This window comes from Diplotaxodon limnothrissa, linkage group LG22 (assembly GCF_057381915.1).
Source record: "Diplotaxodon limnothrissa isolate DT_005_m linkage group LG22, D_limnothrissa_male_GT1.1, whole genome shotgun sequence".
Classification (NCBI taxonomy): Eukaryota; Metazoa; Chordata; class Actinopteri; order Cichliformes; family Cichlidae; genus Diplotaxodon; species Diplotaxodon limnothrissa.
The window spans coordinates 3,446,630-3,466,602 of NC_140616.1; the positions used below are offsets into that span (position 1 = coordinate 3,446,630).

The 19,973-nt window shown below is 43.6% G+C and overlaps 1 protein-coding gene across 3 annotated transcripts; it reads right to left on the reverse strand.

Moving 5' to 3' along the window:
* Positions 1-52: 52 nt before the first annotated feature.
* iffo1a (intermediate filament family orphan 1a) lies at positions 53-19,875 on the reverse strand. Of its 3 annotated transcripts, none has more exons than XM_085346195.1 (9): positions 18,911-19,875; positions 9,545-9,605; positions 8,665-8,760; positions 8,235-8,375; positions 7,975-8,159; positions 7,749-7,866; positions 3,084-3,173; positions 2,689-2,819; positions 53-206 (listed from the first exon to the last, which is right to left on the reverse strand). In XM_085346195.1, exons 1-9 carry the CDS (start codon positions 19,873-19,875, stop codon positions 53-55), a joined length of 1,941 nt encoding a protein of 646 aa, XP_085202321.1. The 3 variants fall into 3 exon arrangements, with proteins under 3 accessions (XP_085202321.1, XP_085202322.1, XP_085202319.1); XM_085346196.1 differs by having other exon boundaries at positions 7,975-8,162; XM_085346193.1 differs by having other exon boundaries at positions 7,975-8,375.
* Between the last annotated feature and the right edge of the window lie 98 nt (positions 19,876-19,973).

Here is a 19,973-nt window from a genome sequence, read left to right on the forward strand (position 1 = left end):
GATTTTAGACGTGTGGAAGCTCTGCATTGTTCTTCCTCAGAGGAAGCGTGTATTAGGGTTTCCTCCAGGTCAGAGGTGGGATGGCGGCGTTGACGCCGCAGCAGGAGTCGCTGATCTCCGAGTCGGCGGGGAGCGCCGGCTTCTTCCTGTCCTTCTCCTCGCTGTCAGAGTCATCCACCGTCAGCGAGATGAGCGAGGTGGACTTCCTGTGATGAGGATATGAAGTTAATGCAGGTAAATTACAAAAAGCTGCACCTGCGACACCTTTTCACCCTGCCCTCCCTGTGACCCTTGGTAGATATTTTTTGTGCGTTTCCTTGTCAGCTCATCAAAAACCCAACCTGACCGTCGCAGGTTTGCCCGAGCAAACCTTACCAGCACAATTTCAGGATGAAGGTAGAGACCAGGTCCTTCAAGCCAATTGGTATTATTGCTCTCTGAATATAAACCCTCAGGAGTGGAGCTGAATCAAACACAATGACAGATTATTGAGTTCCTTGAAAATATTTTGATATCTCATCCCAGGACAGCAGATTAACAGGCCTGTAGAAACCATAGTTTTGCAGGAAGAGGGCTGATATTTACTTACAGCTTCTCATAAACACAGTACATAATATTCTTTAAATCATCGTGAAGGCGTCACAGATTTCAAAGCTTAAATATATGAGGGGAAAAAAGTTCAAGACACGCTTAGTTCCCAGTTTATTAGCAGCACAATGCTAAAAAGACTGCAGTGCAATACCAACATCCTCCCTAAATACAGTGGGGCAAAAAAGTATTTAGTCAGCCACCGATTGTGCAAGTTCCCCCACTTAAAATGATGACAGAGGTCAGTAATTTGCACCAGAGGTACACTTCAACTGTGAGAGACAGAATGTGAAAAAAAAATCCATGAATCCACATGGTAGGATTTGTAAAGAATTTATTCGTAAATCAGGGTGGAAAATAAGTATTTGGTCAATAACAAAAATACAACTCAATACTTTGTAACATAACCTTTGTTGGCAATAACAGAGGTCAAATGTTTACTATAGGTCTTTACCAGGTTTGCACACACAGTAGCTGGTATTTTGGCCCATTCCTCCATGCAGATCTTCTCGAGAGCAGTGATGTTTTGGGGCTGTCGCCGAGCAACACGGACTTTCAACTCCCGCCACAGATTTTCTATGGGGTTGAGGTCTGGAGACTGGCTAGGCCACTCCAGGACTTTCAAATGCTTCTTACGGAGCCACTCCTTTGTTGCCCGGGCGGTGTGTTTTGGATCATTGTCATGTTGGAAGACCCAGCCTCGTTTCATCTTCAAAGTTCTCACTGATGGAAGGAGGTTTTGGCTCAAAATCTCACGATACATGGCCCCATTCATTCTGTCCTTAACACGGATCAGTCGTCCTGTCCCCTTGGCAGAAAAACAGCCCCATAGCATGATGTTTCCACCCCCATGCTTCACAGTAGGTATGGTGTTCTTGGGATGCAACTCAGTATTCTTCTTCCTCCAAACACGACGAGTTGAGTTTATACCAAAAAGTTCTACTTTGGTTTCATCTGACCACATGACATTCTCCCAGTCCTCTGCTGTATCATCCATGTGCTCTCTGGCAAACTTCAGACGGGCCTGGACATGCACTGGCTTCAGCAGCGGAACACGTCTGGCACTGCAGGATTTGATTCCCTGCCGTTGTAGTGTGTTACTGATGGTGACCTTTGTTACTTTGGTCCCAGCTCTCTGCAGGTCATTCACCAGGTCCCCCCGTGTGGTTCTGGGATCTTTGCTCACCGTTCTCATGATCATTTTGACCCCACGGGATGAGATCTTGCGTGGAGCCCCAGATCGAGGGAGATTATCAGTGGTCTTGTATGTCTTCCATTTTCTGATGATTGCTCCCACAGTTGATTTTTTCACACCAAGCTGCTTGCCTATTGTAGATTCACTCTTCCCAGTCTGGTGCAGGTCTACAATACTTTTCCTGGTGTCCTTCGAAAGCTCTTTGGTCTTGGCCATGGCGGAGTTTGGAGTCTGACTGTTTGAGGCTGTGGACAGGTGTCTTTTATACAGATGATGGGTTCAAACAGGTGCCATTCATACAGGTAACGAGTGGGGGACAGAAAAGCTTCTTACAGAAGACGTTACAGGTCTGTGAGAGCCAGAGATTTTCCTTGTTTGAGGTGACCAAATACTTATTTTCCACCCTGATTTACGAATAAATTCTTTACAAATCCTACCATGTGGATTCATGGATTTTTTTTTCACATTCTGTCTCTCACAGTTGAAGTGTACCTCTGGTGCAAATTACTGACCTCTGTCATCATTTTAAGTGGGGGAACTTGCACAATCGGTGGCTGACCAAATACTTTTTTGCCCCACTGTATGTATACCCAATAAAAAGTCTGGTATTGCTGCTGTCCAACCAGAGGTCAGCATCTGTCATTTCTATGGATACGTTCCAAACGTAGCACCAATCTCCTAATCTCTTTTTTTGCCCTTGATAGAAACACCAAAGAAAGGTGGGAAAGGGAATTTATGACTTTGGAAAAGAGAAGATCGGCGTGCTGAGAATCTGAACTAGCTCACACTAACACCATGACACTACCCAGATCTTTGTTCAGCATGAGCTCTAGCCTGGTGTTTTGCACAGGTCATGTAAACAAGCACGACCAGTGAATCTAATAGTGTGTGTGTGTGTGTGTTACCTGTCTCCACTCTGTGTGATGAGCCTCCTGCAGGTCTCCATCTGGACATCCAGGCCTCTCTTCATTGAACACATCTCCATGTACTCGTGCAGGTGGCGGTTCATGTCGCTCTTCGCTGTGGCCAGTTCCAGCTGATGACGCACAGAGAGGCAGAAATGCTGACATTCCCACTGCTGTTTCATGGCTGCTGCTAACTTTAAGGGGATCTTATTCTGTCTTTCCTTTTTTAAGTTTTAGTTGTGGTTATTTTAGCTTTTGGACAGTGAGGGGGAGACACATGCAGGCGATGTGTGGCAGGTCCCTGCAGCAGGGACAATTATAGGTATGAGAGTTGCCTCCAGCTCACTGTCCTTCTTCCCTTATTTAACACGTCCAACAGCACCTGACCTTCTCACCTCGATCTGGTCGATGGTCTCCTGGTATTCCTTCTCTCTGGATTTGAACAGAGACTCCGTGTCTTTGATCACTTCCTCAATGGACTCCTCCTGCAGAGAAAAAAGAAAAACGAAAAAGTCCAAGTTTGCTTCAGGTTTGACATTTTTCAGGGTCAAAGTCCAAATGTGAAAACTAGTCAACAGTCTCAATATATAAAGGAGTAGAAGATAATAGAAATAATAATAATATAAAATAATAAATATTGTTTTTCTGTGTGAAACTTTGACAAACGGCTTCTAGGTGCAATACTGCCACCCTGTGGCACTAGCAGGTCATTACACATTACAAAGATCATTACAAAGACAAATAAACCTTTTCTTTCAGAACTTAATGACTATTTCAAAATCAATACTGTCCCTGCAGGAACCCCAAAACATTAAGCACACAGCTGTTCATGGCTGAGCCTCCTGTGAGTGCTCAGCCAGACGTGTTTCCCTCTTTGAGATTTAACTGCATTAGATTAGTTCTGCTTCTAATAATCAGCCAGTCACAGCGTGAAGGCTGAGCACTCTTTAGAACCACTGCTCTGCATTATTTTAATTATAATTAAGATTGAAATCACCAACAAATATATTTGAGTCAATATTGAAACAAAAAAGCAAACTGAATTTATTAGCTTCTATTAGCTGTGACCATCAGATCCTTAAAGGAGAGGTCAGAGGTCACACTTACAATCTTTACACACTACTTTCTAATGTATAAGTGGACAGTAAATGCTACACGTGTAAGAATAATTTCTTTTTGTCCATTTTCAATCAATAAATCAATGAGTTGACCTTGAAGAGCTTGAAGGACGTAAGCCAGATTTGAATGGATTTTTAACATGACCCTCCTCTGGACACCGAAGTTTTATTGAATCCACCTACAGCTTTTTGAGCTCTCATGTTTACAGACAGAATGACACTCAAAAAAGAACCTCATTGACTAATAAAAAGAATAATAAAAATAATAAAAATAATAAAGGGATAATAAAAGAACTAGAAAGCGAAAATTTAGGAAGAAATTTTAAGTGTGCCTATGCCGCCGCTAATCAGTGTAGTTTGCCATTCAAACGGATACCGAGAGCAAAACTCAGCAGAGCAGCCATTCTCCACCATCAACTATGGTAAAACCAAACACCGCTCGCGCCTCACAGATGACAGCTTACAGTTTTGTGTAAAGATGAGGTGACTTCGTACAGCCCCGATTTGCAGACGCTGTGCACAGAGGTTCATAAGCAGACCCGACAATGTTTGCATGAACACGCTTTGAAGCATTGGGTTATAGACCACTTTTCACACATAGTTGCTGTACCCAAAAAAGCCGGCTGTAGCTTTTCATCTCACAGCCCGACACATACAAAAAAAAAAAAAACCGAGAGAGCACAGACTTTACGCCTGAGAGGTGTGATTGCAGATGCCGCTGAGGTGGGTCCACCTCCCCTGCAGCGGCACTGCAGACCACGGCCTGCCACACACACATCAAACACGTAAAATAAATATTTATGCACTTTTCATTCCCTTTTTGTTTTTTGTTATTTTTACACAGTGTTCTGAATGATTAACAATGGTCTACAGCCAATCTTGTGTATTATTATACAAACTTTGGTTGTAAGATTCAGATAACTATTTAATAAAAGCTAAATATTTTATATGAGAGCAAGAAAGAAAAGTATATCTTTGTGTCCCCCTTTCCCTGTTAATGCCCTACCTGGCCCCCTGGCAAAAGCTTTGCTAGATCCGCCCCTGCACAGTTACCAGCTGTCAGCTACACAAAAAAAGGATCCTGGTGTTATTTGTCTCTCAGAAACAGTTCATAACTTCCCACGCAGTACAGTTATTGTAACTGTCAGCACAACGAAAATAAACCACACCTAAACTCTGTTTATATCTGACCCAAATAGAGTGCAGTTCATAACTTCTTACCTGAAATTCAGCCTCACGCTCCGACCGGCAGCCGCCTGCTTCTCCTGCTTTCGGTTTCCCTTATCCACGATTGAGCTCCGCGTTAGCCACCACCGGTCGATCCGCGGCCGCCTCGCATGTTTCTTTCCCCGCATACGAGGGGAAAGAGACATACACCGGTGGCTAGCTGCCCTCTGTTGTAGCTCCGCGTCAGCCACCACCTCACGCTCCTGCCTTCGGTTTCCCTTATCCACGACTGAGCTCCGCGTTAGCCACCACCAAACAACTCAGTTATTTTTCCCACATCGACCAGCATCTGGACAACCACCTTTCACTGTTTATACCGTTACTAAAACGAATAAATGAATTATCGGCCCATATAAACGAAAAATAAGTCCAGCTGAAAAACAGTCTCTTGGTGAGCGATCGGGTGGTGAAACGAGTGTCAGCCACCTCACTGTAAGCCAAGCCCGGGTGCTTTTGAGCGAAGCAGCGCTAGCCGCGCTAGCTAGCCGGCTAGCAGCAACATCGTGAGAAAACTGTTGCTAATATGGGATGTTTTGACAAAACGAGCAGATATTTGACGTTTACACACCTACATTCTCACCTGAAAATATCTTAAAAGTTTATTTTGTGACCTAGAAACACAAATAAGAGGAATATATTAAACGAAATGGTGGCCGCCATTGTTTGACTCGGTAGAGGCGTGCTATGAATTGTGGGATATGGAGTGTTCCACCAAGCATACACCCTTGCGGTTACCGTAACTATTCAATGGTTCGCGCAACCTTAAAAATTCCAATGGTTCCTGAAAGCAGCGACGCTGTGCGCGCCGTTGATATTGTCGTCATTACGGTAATCCAAATACGGGTAGACAGGCCGTACCACTCCCGACATACCACTAGAGAGAGCCAACACACCACAAATGAAGTTTGAAATCTGTTTCTATGGGGCCAAAAGTTGAATCTTTCTCATGGGCCTAGAAATGGGCCAAAATTTGCACTAAAATCTAAATATTTAAAAAACTATAACAGTCATAAACACCAAAAGTCATAGCATACTAGTCCAGACCCAGCCGCACAAAAGGAAAAAGGAAAATAATAATAATAATAAATCCGACGAATAGTAATAAGTGTGCCTTTTGGCATAGGCACACTTAATAAATACACTGAATTAAAGAGGATTCATTGAATTAAATGTGTGAAGATGAGCTCTGCAGCTCTGTTTAGTTTCCTTGTTTCCTAACTAAGCGGGTCATTAACCTTGTTTAGTTTATCTGGTTAAAAGCAGCTTACAGGTCAGCAGGATGGACTCTGACGCGGCTGCAGACTAAAAACAGCTCGTCCACCAGGTCAGGTCATCCAAGTGGGACAAAATAACACTGCTGCTGACAGGAAACACCGAACACCTTCTGTTAGACAGCATGATGCTGCAGTGTCTTTAATCCATAATCCAACTTTTCAGGATGCTACTGCTCATATTTTATAAAAAATGTTTTATTTTTAGATAAATTCTAACACACACAGACAGCTGGATAGCATAGTAGTAGTATGACTACATGCCTTGGGAGCGGGAGTTACAAGTCTAATTCCCACCTGAGGCATCTGTATCCAGTAAGGGTCCCCCCATGCTAAGCAAGCCTACTGCAGAGAGATAACTATGAAGTCATAATGGATCAACAAGGTCCGCATCAGGTGTTGAGGAACCAGGGCACCCTGATGAGAACTGAGCTGTAGGTGCTTTTATGGCTAGAGACTACAACACACATGTTACGGCAAGGGGTCAGGGGGAGATATCATCACCCCCACCCCACCCGAGATTGGGTCCCTGATGGAAGAAGGATTGTTTAGTGTGTGAAGCTTGAAAGCTGGATCCTCCAGTAGCCGGTGACCAAGACTACATGAAGTACCCTCAGAAGCTCTACTAGATGATGTGAATGCAGCACTACAGACGATACCTGCCGAGACTAACCACCATCAGCATGGAGAGGGAGACTGGAGATGCTACCAGGCAGGGCGTATATGGAATGCCATAACCAAGTGGCTGGCATAGTATACAGAAACATCTGTGCTGAGTATGGGTTGAAAGTACTGAAGTCAAAATGCGAGACACCCCAGGGTGGTGGAGAATGACTGAGCTAAGATCCTGTGGGACTTCCAGATACAGACGGACAAAATGGTGGTGGCTAACCAACCGGACACAGTGGTGGTGGAGAAGCAGAAGATACACGGCCATACTGATAGCGAATGACAGCAACATCAAAACCAAGGAACACGAGAAGCTAGAAAAGTACCAAGGGCTCAGAGAAGATGTGGAGGGGAAGGTCCCAGTGGTAACTGGTGCACTAAATGCAGTGCAGCTAGGTGAGTGGCTCCAGCAGATCCCAGGAACTACATCTGAGATCTCTGTCTAGAAGAGCGCAATCCTAGGAACAGCTAAGATACTGCAGCAGGACCTCCAGGCCTCTGGTAGAGCACCCGAGCTTGAAGGATAGACCGCCCGCAGCACACACGTTTGCTGCAGTGTTTCAACACTTCCAGGTTTAACTCTTTTATATGGAAAAGCATGAAATGTGCAGATGTTTTCTCATTTAAGCTAAATACTATCAGATACACAACATGTATTATATCCCGTATTACATACAGTATTATCACACTGTGCTTGGTTGTCTGTCAAGGGTAGAAAGCAAGGAGCATTTAATCAAGTTAAATCCTGTCAATGCCCGTGTGTGTGTGTGCGTACCTCTCCTTGTGGTTCCACTCCTAGTGTGTATCCTGGAAAATCTTCCCACAGGAGAAGAGTTTCTTCAGTTTCCTCCCAGGCCAGACTGTCACAGTCATCCTCAAACTCACACTCCCTCCTACACACACACACACACACACACACACACACACACACACACACACAAGCTGTTTAAGCATCATTTCTGAAAGTTTCAGACGTTAAATAAAGAACAAAAAACACCTACAGCTGGTTCAGCATCTTCTGCATCTGCTCATTAATCTGATTGGCCGACGTGCTGCATGAATCCTCGCTTTTGGCCCCACCTCCCTCGCTCTCCGACACGCTGAGCTCGTCTCCGTCCCCGCCCTTCAATGACTGCCCGCTGTGTTTTCTGACCCGGCGGCTCAAAGTGGAGGGCGGCGTGGGCACCTGCTGCGTGGAGACGGGTTGGTTTGAAAGTTGCAGCAGACTGTGGTTCAGGACATTTTGTGGCTGTGGATCTACCTGGAAGATGTGATTCATGTCCTCGCAGTTCCTCTGCTGGGCAACGTCACAGAGGCGGGCGGTGATGTCAATCCGGCGGCAGATATCCATGTCCACCTTCATGGCCTTTTCCTGGATTTTAGTGTCCAGATCTGACAGGTTCTGACCCAAAGACAGAAAAGTTTTCATTTTAGTCATATTTCCTCTTGTTCTGGTAAATAAACACAAAGCTAACAATATCATGTTTTTTCTGTGTATTTTTTCTCTGTCTATAAAAGGGAAAAAAGAGCATTTCACCATTTAAAAAAAAAAACCTTTGTCAGGATATGGACCAATCGAGCTTATGTGCACAGTCCCAGGCCGACACATGTAATTAGATGTAATTAATGCCTAAAAACTAAATGGATGAAGTTGTGACTCATTTCTTTTTATAAAGCTGTAGCAGACTCACGTTGCTGACGAGTCCTTTGAAGAGAACGAGCTCCTCTTTCAGCCGCTTCACCCTCAGAGCCAGCTCGTCCTGACACACCTCGCTCTCCTGCAGGTCCTACGAACACAAACATCTGTGGGTCAGATCAATCAGCTCTGCACAGGTATGCAAGTGTAAGACATCCGTGAGGTCTTTATGTCCACACGTGATGTTTTCTTCAACCTCAATCAAAAACTTGAAATGTTTTTTCAGCTCATCTCAATCCCATCCCATTCCTGGTGCTTTTTCTTGGACCCATAAGTTTTAAACCCACATTTCCTCCTATCTCCTTGTTCTCCTCTTTTTATTTAAAGTTTGAGCAGGTTATATGTTCTGTGAATGCAAACTCTAAGCACTAAAAATATCTGTATATCTGATGAAGTGTTAGAACATTTAAAACATCTGAGGTTACATATCTAAGAACTTTTTAAGGATTTGTAAAAACCCTGGAACAGCTGTTTTCTCTGCTCTGTGCATTTTCAAAACAGAAATAGAAATAGTGGTCCAGCTTGATGCTGTATTTCCAACTCACACAGCCCAGGCCCCGCTCTCGAGCTGCTCACTAATATTAGGTGTGCTCCAGGTAAACTGAACTATCCCCAACTGAGAGGACAAAGTTTACCGAAGGACACACGTCTTACTTTAAGGATCAGAGAGAAGTATGTAAAAACAGTTTTACCAGCTTCATGAAAATGACACGAGCTAAATTTGCACTGATGTGCTGATGCTTCAGCTTCAAAAAGCTGACTATCATCAGACCCGAGTTCATGATGAGAAGCTGACTGTGTCGGTAAAACCAAACACTTTTAAAATGAGAAACATTTAATCTGAACACAAGCTAATATTTTTATGTCAATTTTACCTCCTCGAGTTCAGCCACCTTCTCCTGCAGGTCCATTCTGGCTGTGTACTCTTCCTCCCATCTGCAAACACAAGCAGAGCAGACGTCTCACACAGAGTGAAGCACAGAAACTCTCTGAAGCAGACAAACACGTTTACGTGTGACAAAATAAAATGCAATAACACTAGAAAAAAAAGTGAGTGCATTCATACTCCACAAAGCATTACCACGGCCATCAGCTGTTTAGTTTAAGCAACACTTTCCTACAGAGTTTAACTCCGCCTACTGTGTCCCACAGTCAGAAGACTGAGCCACCTTAGCTGATGATGAGCAGCTCTACCTGAGCTCCTCGCCTGATCTCTAAGACTGAACTCAGACACTCTTTGGAGAAAACTCATTTGCACTAAACGTCCTCATGAGTAGTACTGAGCACTCAGTCGACAGCTCACTCTCACACTGGGCTCCTTGGTGGCGTTCGCCTGCCCCTGATCGCAGTCTCTCATCTCCTGACTCAACTTACTCCACCTCCACCACCTTCAACTGCAGCTGGTGACTTCTTTGGGAAATACAGTTTGATTTTGTGTGTGTGTTAGCTGACGTCACAATAATTAGTCTGTCAGGTTACCGTGGAGATTTTTTCAGATGGATTGAAACAGGCGATGAATTTTCGCTTCTTTATCTTCATGTCTGCAGCTTTAAGGCAAAAACCTTCATGATCACCTGACACAGACCCACACTGTGCAGCATCATGGCCCCTCCCAGCTCCACCGCTGTCATTACTCAGCATGTGTTACATAAGGAGAATCCAAGAAGTGTGCATTTGGAGCATGAAGGCATGAAGAGCACGCTGCAGTCACTACAAACAGAGAGCAGGACGACCGGCTCATATCTGGTTCCTGTGTTGTGGTGCGATGCCTCTTCTGCCTCATATAAATACGACCTCAGGATGATATTAAAAGAAAAATGGTTTGTCTTACTATTAGCACCACCATGTAATAAAGTGAGACAAAATCCGATTATATTCAATAATATATATATTTTTTTTCTGTTTTTTTTTTCTTTCTTTCTTTTTTTGCCTGTCCCGTTTGGCTCTTTTGCCATCAGAATTATTGTCTAAAGGCGAAGAAAGATGCCCAACAGATTTACTTTACCAAATTGACCATCCCAGCCTTGCCGTAATGGTCTATTTGATTCACCTTTTATTGTTTATTTTATTTATTTTTTTATTTTCACTTGCTAGATACGGGACAGACTTGAATGAGGAAAAGAAAAGGGAGAAAGGAAGAGGGGAAAAAACATCAGAGAAGAGGGACGGGGATAAAGGGCAAAGAAACAAAAACCAACTAAATAAGCAGACAAAAAAATAAATAAATAAATAAAATAAAAAATATACATATATCAATCACCTGGATCATCTGTTGAGAAAGAAAAAAGAAAACAAGCAGAAGAAAATGAGAGCAATACAATAAACAACATCACGATGATCTATGTGAATATAACAGGAAATACTAAATATTAAACATTATTGTGCAGCACATAAGATCGACAGCGCACAGTGTGCTTTGAGGTAGGAGCCAAAAAGGGTGTAGTTTGTGTGTGTGAGCACCTGTGTGTACACCTGTGAGCATGGACGCGCTTGTTTTTAAAAGGTTCCTTCACGTAATGATCTGCTAGAGGGTATATTCAATAATATTCAACCATCTCTCCTGATACGACACTAAAGCTTAATGTATAGTATTGATCGGATGTCTTTGCACTCATTCCTCACATATGTAAAGTAACATGAGATCAGAGGAAGCTTCTGAAGACCTCAAAAATAACTGTGACAAGAAACCCTTCTGGATGTGGACCGATCAGTGGATTAGATAAAGCTGATATACGATAGCAGGACATATGGTCTAATCTGTTTTAGATCATGAAAGTTTAAACTGGGGTAAAATCTCTGCAGTCACATGTATCACATGACTTCCTGAACAGCTGATCAAGAGAACACACCATCAGTGCAACACAAAGTCAGTTAAACTCCAGGGTTATTATTCTGCACTGTCAGGAAGCATAAACCATTGTGAGTCCATTCGATCTGCTTTGGTGCCAATGACAATGACAACAGGTGCTCTGGAGAGGCACCAACAAGCCAACTCAAAGCCTGAATGTTAACTATGAAGCAGCTGGTGTGTTTCAGCTGCAACGACACGAGTCAGTGTGACAGAGATGCTCAGATATGAAAACCAGAGAGAGCGAGCTGCTGTCCTCGCTCTCGTCTGTTTGCCAGTCCTAACACGCAGCTCTGCAGTGAGGCTGCTGGTGGTCGGTGTGTTTGACTGATTAAAGACACAGCAGCCGGTGTACCTGCGCTGACGTCCTAACTGCTGGGTGATGCAGACGCTTCGTAAACCGTTTACCGTTTACTTTTTAAGAATGAGCCCAGGCCGCTGCGCTGCACTCAGATGTGACGTCAAAGAATTTGAAAAGCCCTCTGCAGTAACGACACAGCTCGTTTGATCAAACCACCTGAAACCGACTTGTTCTCAGAGCGAGCCAATATCGACTGAAAGGCTCAGAACCATTTAATACTGATTTCCTTTAAGTGAGACTGTGATCTTTATCTCCAATGAGGTTTTAGCTGCCGACCTTCATCAGAGCTGGGCAATACTGTGAATGTGAATTTCACCATCCTCACACTGAAGTTACATCTGCAGAGGTCGTTGTTCTGTCCTTAGAGAGAGCATCAGTGACACACGGGCAGAAAACACCTCAGTAAACAGCAAACTGCAGCTCTGTCATTTATTTATAGATGCAGAAGCCAAAAAGTAAAATCACCATGGCTGCAGCATCACACAGCAAAGCTGCTAAATATTAATCAAGGTGAACGGCACCTGGAGCAAAATCAAGCTCACCAACAAAGTGATTTTAAAACTGTTCCAATTTCAAAGAGACAAAGAGAAAAATGAGAAGTTACACAAAGCTTGTGACAAAAAAAAAAAAAAAAAAAAAAAAATCACAAAAACATCCTTGTCAAAAGTGGCAAACATCGGATTTACTCTGACCACCTTAAACATGCTGACATCTAAAAACTAAAAACTATGCTAAACTGACCTACAGCCTGTGGAAAAGCAAACTGCTCGACCTACAATCTCCTGACCTCTTTTTACCATCTCATCATCACACAGTGGATCTCCTTATAAAGTGTGACAACACCTACAACAGGTTCACAAAAACCTAAAAAAACTACCTAGTACACATTTAAATGAGCAACTTTTCCTGAAAAAACGGGACGTTTGCACCTCACATACAGTTATAAACTCATCAGCACCCTCTTTAGTTCAGCTCTAATCAGCCAATGCATTTGGGCATGCAGACATTATCAAGACGATGCCCTGAATTTCAAAGGAAAAAGCAGTATAAGGAGGAAAGGTGATTTAAGTGACTTGGAACGTGGCATCGCTGTCGGTGCCAGTTGGTCTGAGTATTTTAGAAACGGCTGACCCACTGGGAATTTCCCACTACGGTTTATAAACCGTTGAGGAATATTTCAAGCACCTTGTTGAATCTATGCCATGAAAACGAAGGCAAAACAGGGTCCAACCCAGTACTAGGAAAGGTACCAGTATACCTAATAAAGTGACCAGTGAGTGCAACTTATAACAGTTAAAGGGAGATAAACAGTGACACACACTCTTCCTTAAATCTTTCCCCTTTAAAGATGCATGTGACGACCTTCCTGTACCTTTAATGATGAGGTTCTGACACGTCAACAAAGACGTGATTTGACGGCCATGAGAACAGTATGTGCACAATGATGGCTGCACAGGCAGCGTCCACCCTGAAAAAGTTTGAATGCACATCCAGTCATGTTGTTCAATAAGCAGGCTGAAATAAACAGAAACTGCTTAGAGCAGAAAACTGCTTCAAGGGTTAAACCTAACAGGCTCTCAAGGAGTAAAGAGTGAAGACATGACACTATCAGGAAACCTGCGTCTGTATGCAAGGTGATGCTATCTCGCTCTCCTCCAGCACACAAAAAAGTATGAGTCACTGACATTTGCTGCTCTCTGTTACAGAGTGAGCGATTAATGCCAGAGGAGATAACACAACAGTGTCAGTGTGTATTTATGTGCAATATGTGGCTGAAAATCTGCAGATGTTTGATCTGGTCTGACCAGTGAAAGCACATCAGCTCACATCATCTCAGTAACGCTGTTTGGGAGAAAAACCTCCCAACCCGGTGTCAAATAAACTGCCCTCATATGCAGCCTCTATAATGTCACCAGTGCTTCTGGACCGCACGTTTTAAAGACTCAAGACTGCCATTTGGGTTACCACCATGTTGGATTTCGTTTGTTGGAGCCAGAGATTGGGACACGATGGTGGAGGGCTAAAGCATGATTTGCCAGCTCCATTCATAAACTGTACAGCTGCATTCATAGACTTCCTGTTTGAACTTCACTCTTGCAGTCAGCCTCAAGTGGACAGTAGAGGAAGTGCAGTTATTGGCACTTGCACACAGTCAGCTTTATTGTTTTAACCCTTAGAGTTTACTCAACATCTGATTGGATAACTTCCCAGATACGGGGAGTAGAATTAATGCTGTGCTTATTAAATGGCACGCTCAGCCATCCATACGTGTCTGCATACTTTTAACTTCTATTAATCATTATTAATGTTTGCAAAAAGCAGAACGTCGGAGAAAGAAACCCGAGCATTTTGCAGCTGTGTAGTTTGGAGACGAGCTAATGATGACGACAAAGATGTTGATGTCAGCGCCTCTCTGACGCTGCAGAAGCTCGCCTCGGACACACTGGGTGGGGAGGTGGGGAGTGCAGAGAGGGATGAGGAGTCAGCGAGGACAGAGAGACTCAAAGAGGAAGACCGGGCAGAGTGAGAGCATTTAGAAATGGAGAAATGTAATAAGATGCCAGACGCTGAGAGGGAAGCAGAGGGTAAAAAGATAAAATGGAGAGAAGGAAGAGAGGGAGGTGTCAGGTGGAGTGACATCACTGCTGGCAGTCACAGGCCGGTGCTGCATTGCAGGTACCAAAACAAGACCCGGCAGGGAGGAGGAGGAGGAGGAGGGGGGATAGAAAAAAAAAGGATCAAACAGGAGGAGGAAAGAAAGAAAGGAGGGGATGACTCATGAGAGAGAAAAACAACAGCTCATCTTCAACTTGTCCCCAGACAGCGTGTCCCTGCAGACACACATGAAGCTGAACGTGTCACATGAAAGGGAAACTGAAGACCTTTATCCTCACTGGAAAGAAAATCAGTCAGCTCAGGAAGAATATTGTTATGTATTTGTAATTTTGCTTTTTGAGTGAATTTTGGTGTTTCTATGCTCAACCCATGTAACTGCGACACAGTTTTGCCAGCAAGGAAATAAATAAAAGAAAGACTTTCACATTTGTCCGTCAGAGCTGCATCGATTCAGGCTTTTAAAGGGCTCTCCATGGTAGATAATTAAACTTGCAAAGAACATTTGTAAAATAATATATAAAAACCCTCGTTAGCTCCCTGCACACAAATAAAAGTCCTGATTAGGAGGATGGAAGGGTTTGGGATTTTGTTTCTCTTTGATTGATTTACTTTTGCTTTTCCTTACTGGCGAGGCTCCGGTACCAAAAGCTATCAGGTTAGGTTACATCTTTGACAATGAGGTTTTTAGTTCTGAACACCAAAATCTACTCGCTAAATTTAAACAGCTAACCGTGGTTTGGGTTAAATTATTCCCCTTTGCAACGTTAACCCAGCACACTGAAAAATGTTGCATTTAAGTTCCACTGCACTTAAATGTGGCAACAAAGTGTCTTTTCAAGTATCTCAGGAGTGGCAGTCCCACATTAATACCCAAACCAAGCACGTCGTGTTTAATATGTCTATAAACCATTAATGTCAGATTTTTGTTGATGAACTTGCTGCTTTCTGAGTTTCACTTTCATTTACTTCATTAAACGTTTGAGCTCTCACCTAACCTTTTACTTTATTGTGCTCCAGAGTAGCGAATGCTTAAGGACACTGCAGTAATCATCTATCCTGTCATGACAAAATGACTGAAAACATGTTAAAATGATTCAAACTGGTGCCCGCAAATTTTTAAATCGTTTCTATCTGCACGTCACTCTCAAAGGTCTTAAAAAGACAAGAATTTAATGTAATTTAGTGCAGTGCAAAAACTAAAAGCTCAGCAGTATCTGAACATCACAGGTCAGGGAGTCACTGCTGTTGAGTGAAATTGATGTGACTGAAGGTCTGTCATGCCGAGGCCTCCTGCCTCAGCAGGCTGATGCACAAAGCAGTGAGGTCAGTGCTTTTTCAGCATAAAGCAGTGGTGCAAAATAGTGTTTCAATGTCTTTAAGAGGGGAACAGGTCAGCAGTGAAACTGTTTTTTTCTGCGAGCTGTACAACAAATCTACTGCCTAAAAGAAACCACGACTGCAGAAGATTAGCAAAAACGCAGGTAGCGTTGAAGCACCCTGCTCTGCACCAACTACATATTTCCCCAGGGTAATGAAAAATAAGATGTCGTAAAATTACATGTAAATTGTGATAAAGCTCATAAAAAGATCCAAGTAGTCCTCAAAATAAAGCAGTGACTGGCACCAGAGTTCACTGATTAATCCAGAGAAATAAACAGCTGACAAATGAAGGCAAAGCACTTTCAGATTTTATGACTCAAACAGTGTTTCTGCGGAGTTTTGCAGCACTTTTAAAAAGCGACCGACTAAAAACATCCTGTAAAGCAGCCCTGCTCATTGATCAGCAGCATCGCCCTCGCTGACCCCGTACAGCCAGAGACATTAATGGCAGCGCCCATCCTCGCAGGGTGACTTATGACTGCACTTAAATATAATAACTATCAGGTTTCATGTTTTTCTGACCAATCAATCACTGCAGAGAGGAACAGGAGCCAGCTTGGTGATCGGGTCGGCCATTTTCTTACTCAGCTGTACCTTTTCACTATTTTTCATCTAAGATATCAGTGGTGCTTTTATCTGTATTTGGAAACCAATACTTAGCTTTGTTTAGTAGTAGAAATGTAATCAGTTTTACATCGATGATGAGTTTCTTTTCCTCCTAACAAAAGGGCTTCAAATGATGTCTTATTTACTTTGAATTAAAGATGAGCAGCATTGGTGTTTTCTTGGTATCAGAGGGCAGGTGCTGCTGCTGCGGCCCGTCATCAATATTTTGTGGTTTCAGGTCGATATGATTCTGAGAAAAGGAGTCAGACGACCCTGAAACACTCAGAGTGATGCTTTCATCTTTTACTACATCCTTCTGTTTTTTTACCCTCAGCTAAACAGACAAAAACTATCAGGAATTTCTCAACTTTCAATAAACCGTATGTTATCTTATACTTTGTTGTGTTTCTGTTTTAATATGGAAATCTCACATCAAGTGACAGTAAATCATATCATCAAAAGAATTTGGAAATCTCCGTGCACAATGGGCAAGGCTTAAAATGTGGACTGGATGCTGGATCTTTGGGTCATTGAGTGGCACTGCGTTAAAAGCAGACATTAATTCTGTGATGGAAATCACAGCAGGGGCTCAGGTACACTCCCAGAAATCACTACCTGTGAGCACAGTTCAATCTGGGTTAAATCTCTGTCATGTACAGAGAAAGACACATCCAGAAACACTGCTGCCGTCTTTGGGTCAAAGCTCATTTAACATGGACTGAAGTAAAGCAAAACAATCCAAATGTGGAATTCTATTTGGAAAGCATGGATGCTGTGTCTGCAAACTAAAGACAAGAGAGACCATCCAGCCTGGCACTCAGAATCTTTGTCTGCATCTCTGACAGTATGGGGGTGCATTAGTGCCGATAAGGCACTGGCAGCTTGCCCCTTTGGAAAGGCACCATCGATGCTGAAAGGTATATACAGGTTTTAGAGTAACATGTGCCCCTATTCATTTTTCCCCAGGGAAGGTCTTGGATATTTCAGGAAGACAATACTAAATCTGCATTAAATACAACAGCATGGCTCTGCGGTAAAAAAGCCCGAGGTTGAACGACCTTCACCAATGAAAACATGTGGACCATCATAAAATGGAAAATAGGATAAAGACGACCCAGGACTGTTGAGCAGCTAGAATCCTGTGACAAGAACAGGACAGCATTCCTCTCCAAACCGTCCAGCAGCTGGTCTCCTCAGTTCACAGACAGCAGAGGGGTAAACACAACCCTCCCTGAACGTTTTTGAGACGTTGTGCTGCCATCAAATTCAAAATGATCTAATATTTTTCTTGATATGCTAAATTTTCTCAGTTTAAACCTTTGATATTTTTCTCCATTCATGTGTGTTTTTGATATCTGCAAAGCACTGTTTTTATTTACATTTTACACAGTGTCATTTTTTAGAAACTGTGGTTGTAGAAACTGAGTCACCTTTTACTGAATGCTGAATATCAGTGAGTGCATTTGTCAGTGAAGAAAGACACACATGAACCACAGCAACATGAAAAAGAAAAAAGTTGATTTAAATCACATCTGAAAACATATTTTTATAAACTAGTTCTTTGTTCATATTGTGTCTTCTGGGCTTTTTGTTGTTTTACTAACTGCCTGATGTTATTGCAATGTTTGATATCTTTTATTTGTTAAGGAAAATGTGTATTTTGCATTTTGCATTCCTATTTTCTTGTTATTTTCACTCAGCTTCACTGTAAGTTTGTTCTTTCACTGTAGCTCTTGGGTGTAGACCTACTGAAACTGAAACTTGCACCACGCACTGACATGGAGCCAAAGGTTTGAGGTTTTGAAGCAAACTGCAACTTTCATTATTACGCTGCTATTTCTGGGAATATCACTTTTGATGGTTTGAAGTACTTTGTAAACTCAGCTTCAAAGGTGCTGCATAAATAATTTCTATTACCTGAATCACTGCTTCTTTTGTGTGACCAAATTGCGTTATTATTTTATACAAATCTGTTGCTGCAATTGTAAATTTAAAGCAAATTGTTATTTTTCTTTAATTTTATTAAGATTAAAAAATACATTAAAAAAATGAGCTATTGTTTTATAACAGTTTTATTTTTTTTTTAATTTTGTGAATTACAGCTATTATTTAACTAAGAGTTCAACAGAACCACTGACCCCTTGGCCAAGGTCTATTAGACAAGTATAATAGAGAAGTTGATCTGCAGTTGCTGGCCCCACTGGACTGTTTGGAACCTGACGATATGCTCAGTGATGCAGAAGAAATCTCTGAATGTCTAAGCAGCCGAATCCTTAATCTCCAAGACAAAAATCAGACCCATGATGTCATAAACCACCTGTAATCAGCCACCTGTGCACGCACACTCACGCGAGCACACACACACACACACACACCATGGTGAAAACTCCACATCACAGGTAAAGCATCTTATCACCCAGCGCCCCTTACCTCCTTTTATATTCATCCCTTTCTCTCTTCACTTTAGCCAGCACGTTGTACAGAGCCCTGATCTCCGGCGTGATGGTGTCGATCTGGACTCCAACGCCGTCCGGGTGCGTCCAGGAGACCCCGGGCCCCGTGACGCACGACTCCCTCCCGGTGCCAAAGCGGCGGGTGTGGTTGAAAGACCAGATCGTCCCGGGGAGGAAGCGAGGTGGCGGAGGAGGGGGAGGTGGGGGAGCGTTGGAGGTGTTTGTTCCGGTGTGGGTGGAGTACTTCTCGTTGATGTTGGTGATGGTTTTGGTTGGGTCCATGGGACTCAGAGCCGGGCTGATGGAGAAGCCGGAGGTGGTGAGGTTGGAGTTTGAATCCGTGCTCAGGTATTTGTTGTCAAACAGAGGAGGGGGGTTCAAGGTGGGGGAAAGGAGGCCTCCGGGCAGGTAGGCAGAATTGTTGGCGTTGAGGAGCGGGATGAAACCCGGCCTTGGAGGGATAGGCCCGATGAATCCGGTCTGGACTCCTATGTCTTTGGTGAGGGGCTTCTGGTGTCCATCGCCCCCGCTGTTGCCCTCCAAAGCCTGCTGCAGCTGCTTCTCCAGCACCTTGTTCCTGCGCTCCAGCTCGTGCACTTTGGCCAGAAAGCAGCGGAAGCGCAGGTTCAGGGTCTTCAGCACGCTGATGTTGGAGCCCAGGTCGTTGCGCAGAGCCGTGGCCGCCGGGGGGACGCGGTGCAAGGGGCTGCTCAGGTGCAGGTAGGCGAGGCCCGACGGTGGCAGAGCGCCCAGGTCCAGCCCGGACAACCCATCAAGCCCGAACCTGCCGTGGTCCCCCAGGAAGTAGCCCGGGTCTGGGATGGCGGAATCTGTTTGGCTCGGCATTTGGGGATGTTGCTGCTGCGGTGCCAGGAAACCGCTCTCCTCCAGGACCGGATTCATACTAGAGTAGGAAAATCTGAAGTGCTCGAAATCCGGCATGAACCCAGACTTTTATAGATTCACTCGGAGAGGCAATTTAATATATTTATGATCCCAAAGTGGAACTTGGCCCAGCAGCCTCTTCTCGATTACACCCG

Excerpts from the sequence above, each read along its gene's own strand:
- iffo1a (XM_085346193.1), bottom strand. The coding sequence starts at position 19,875 with ATGCCGGATTTCGAGCACTTCAGATTTTCCTACTCTAGTATGAATCCG. Across the intron at positions 7,867-7,974 it reads CAGAAGATGCTGAACCAGCT|GAGGGAGTGTGAGTTTGAGG; the intron begins GTAGGTGTTTTT and ends GTGTGTGTGTAG. Across the intron at positions 2,820-3,083 it reads AGACCATCGACCAGATCGAG|CTGGAACTGGCCACAGCGAA; the intron begins GTGAGAAGGTCA and ends GTGCGTCATCAG.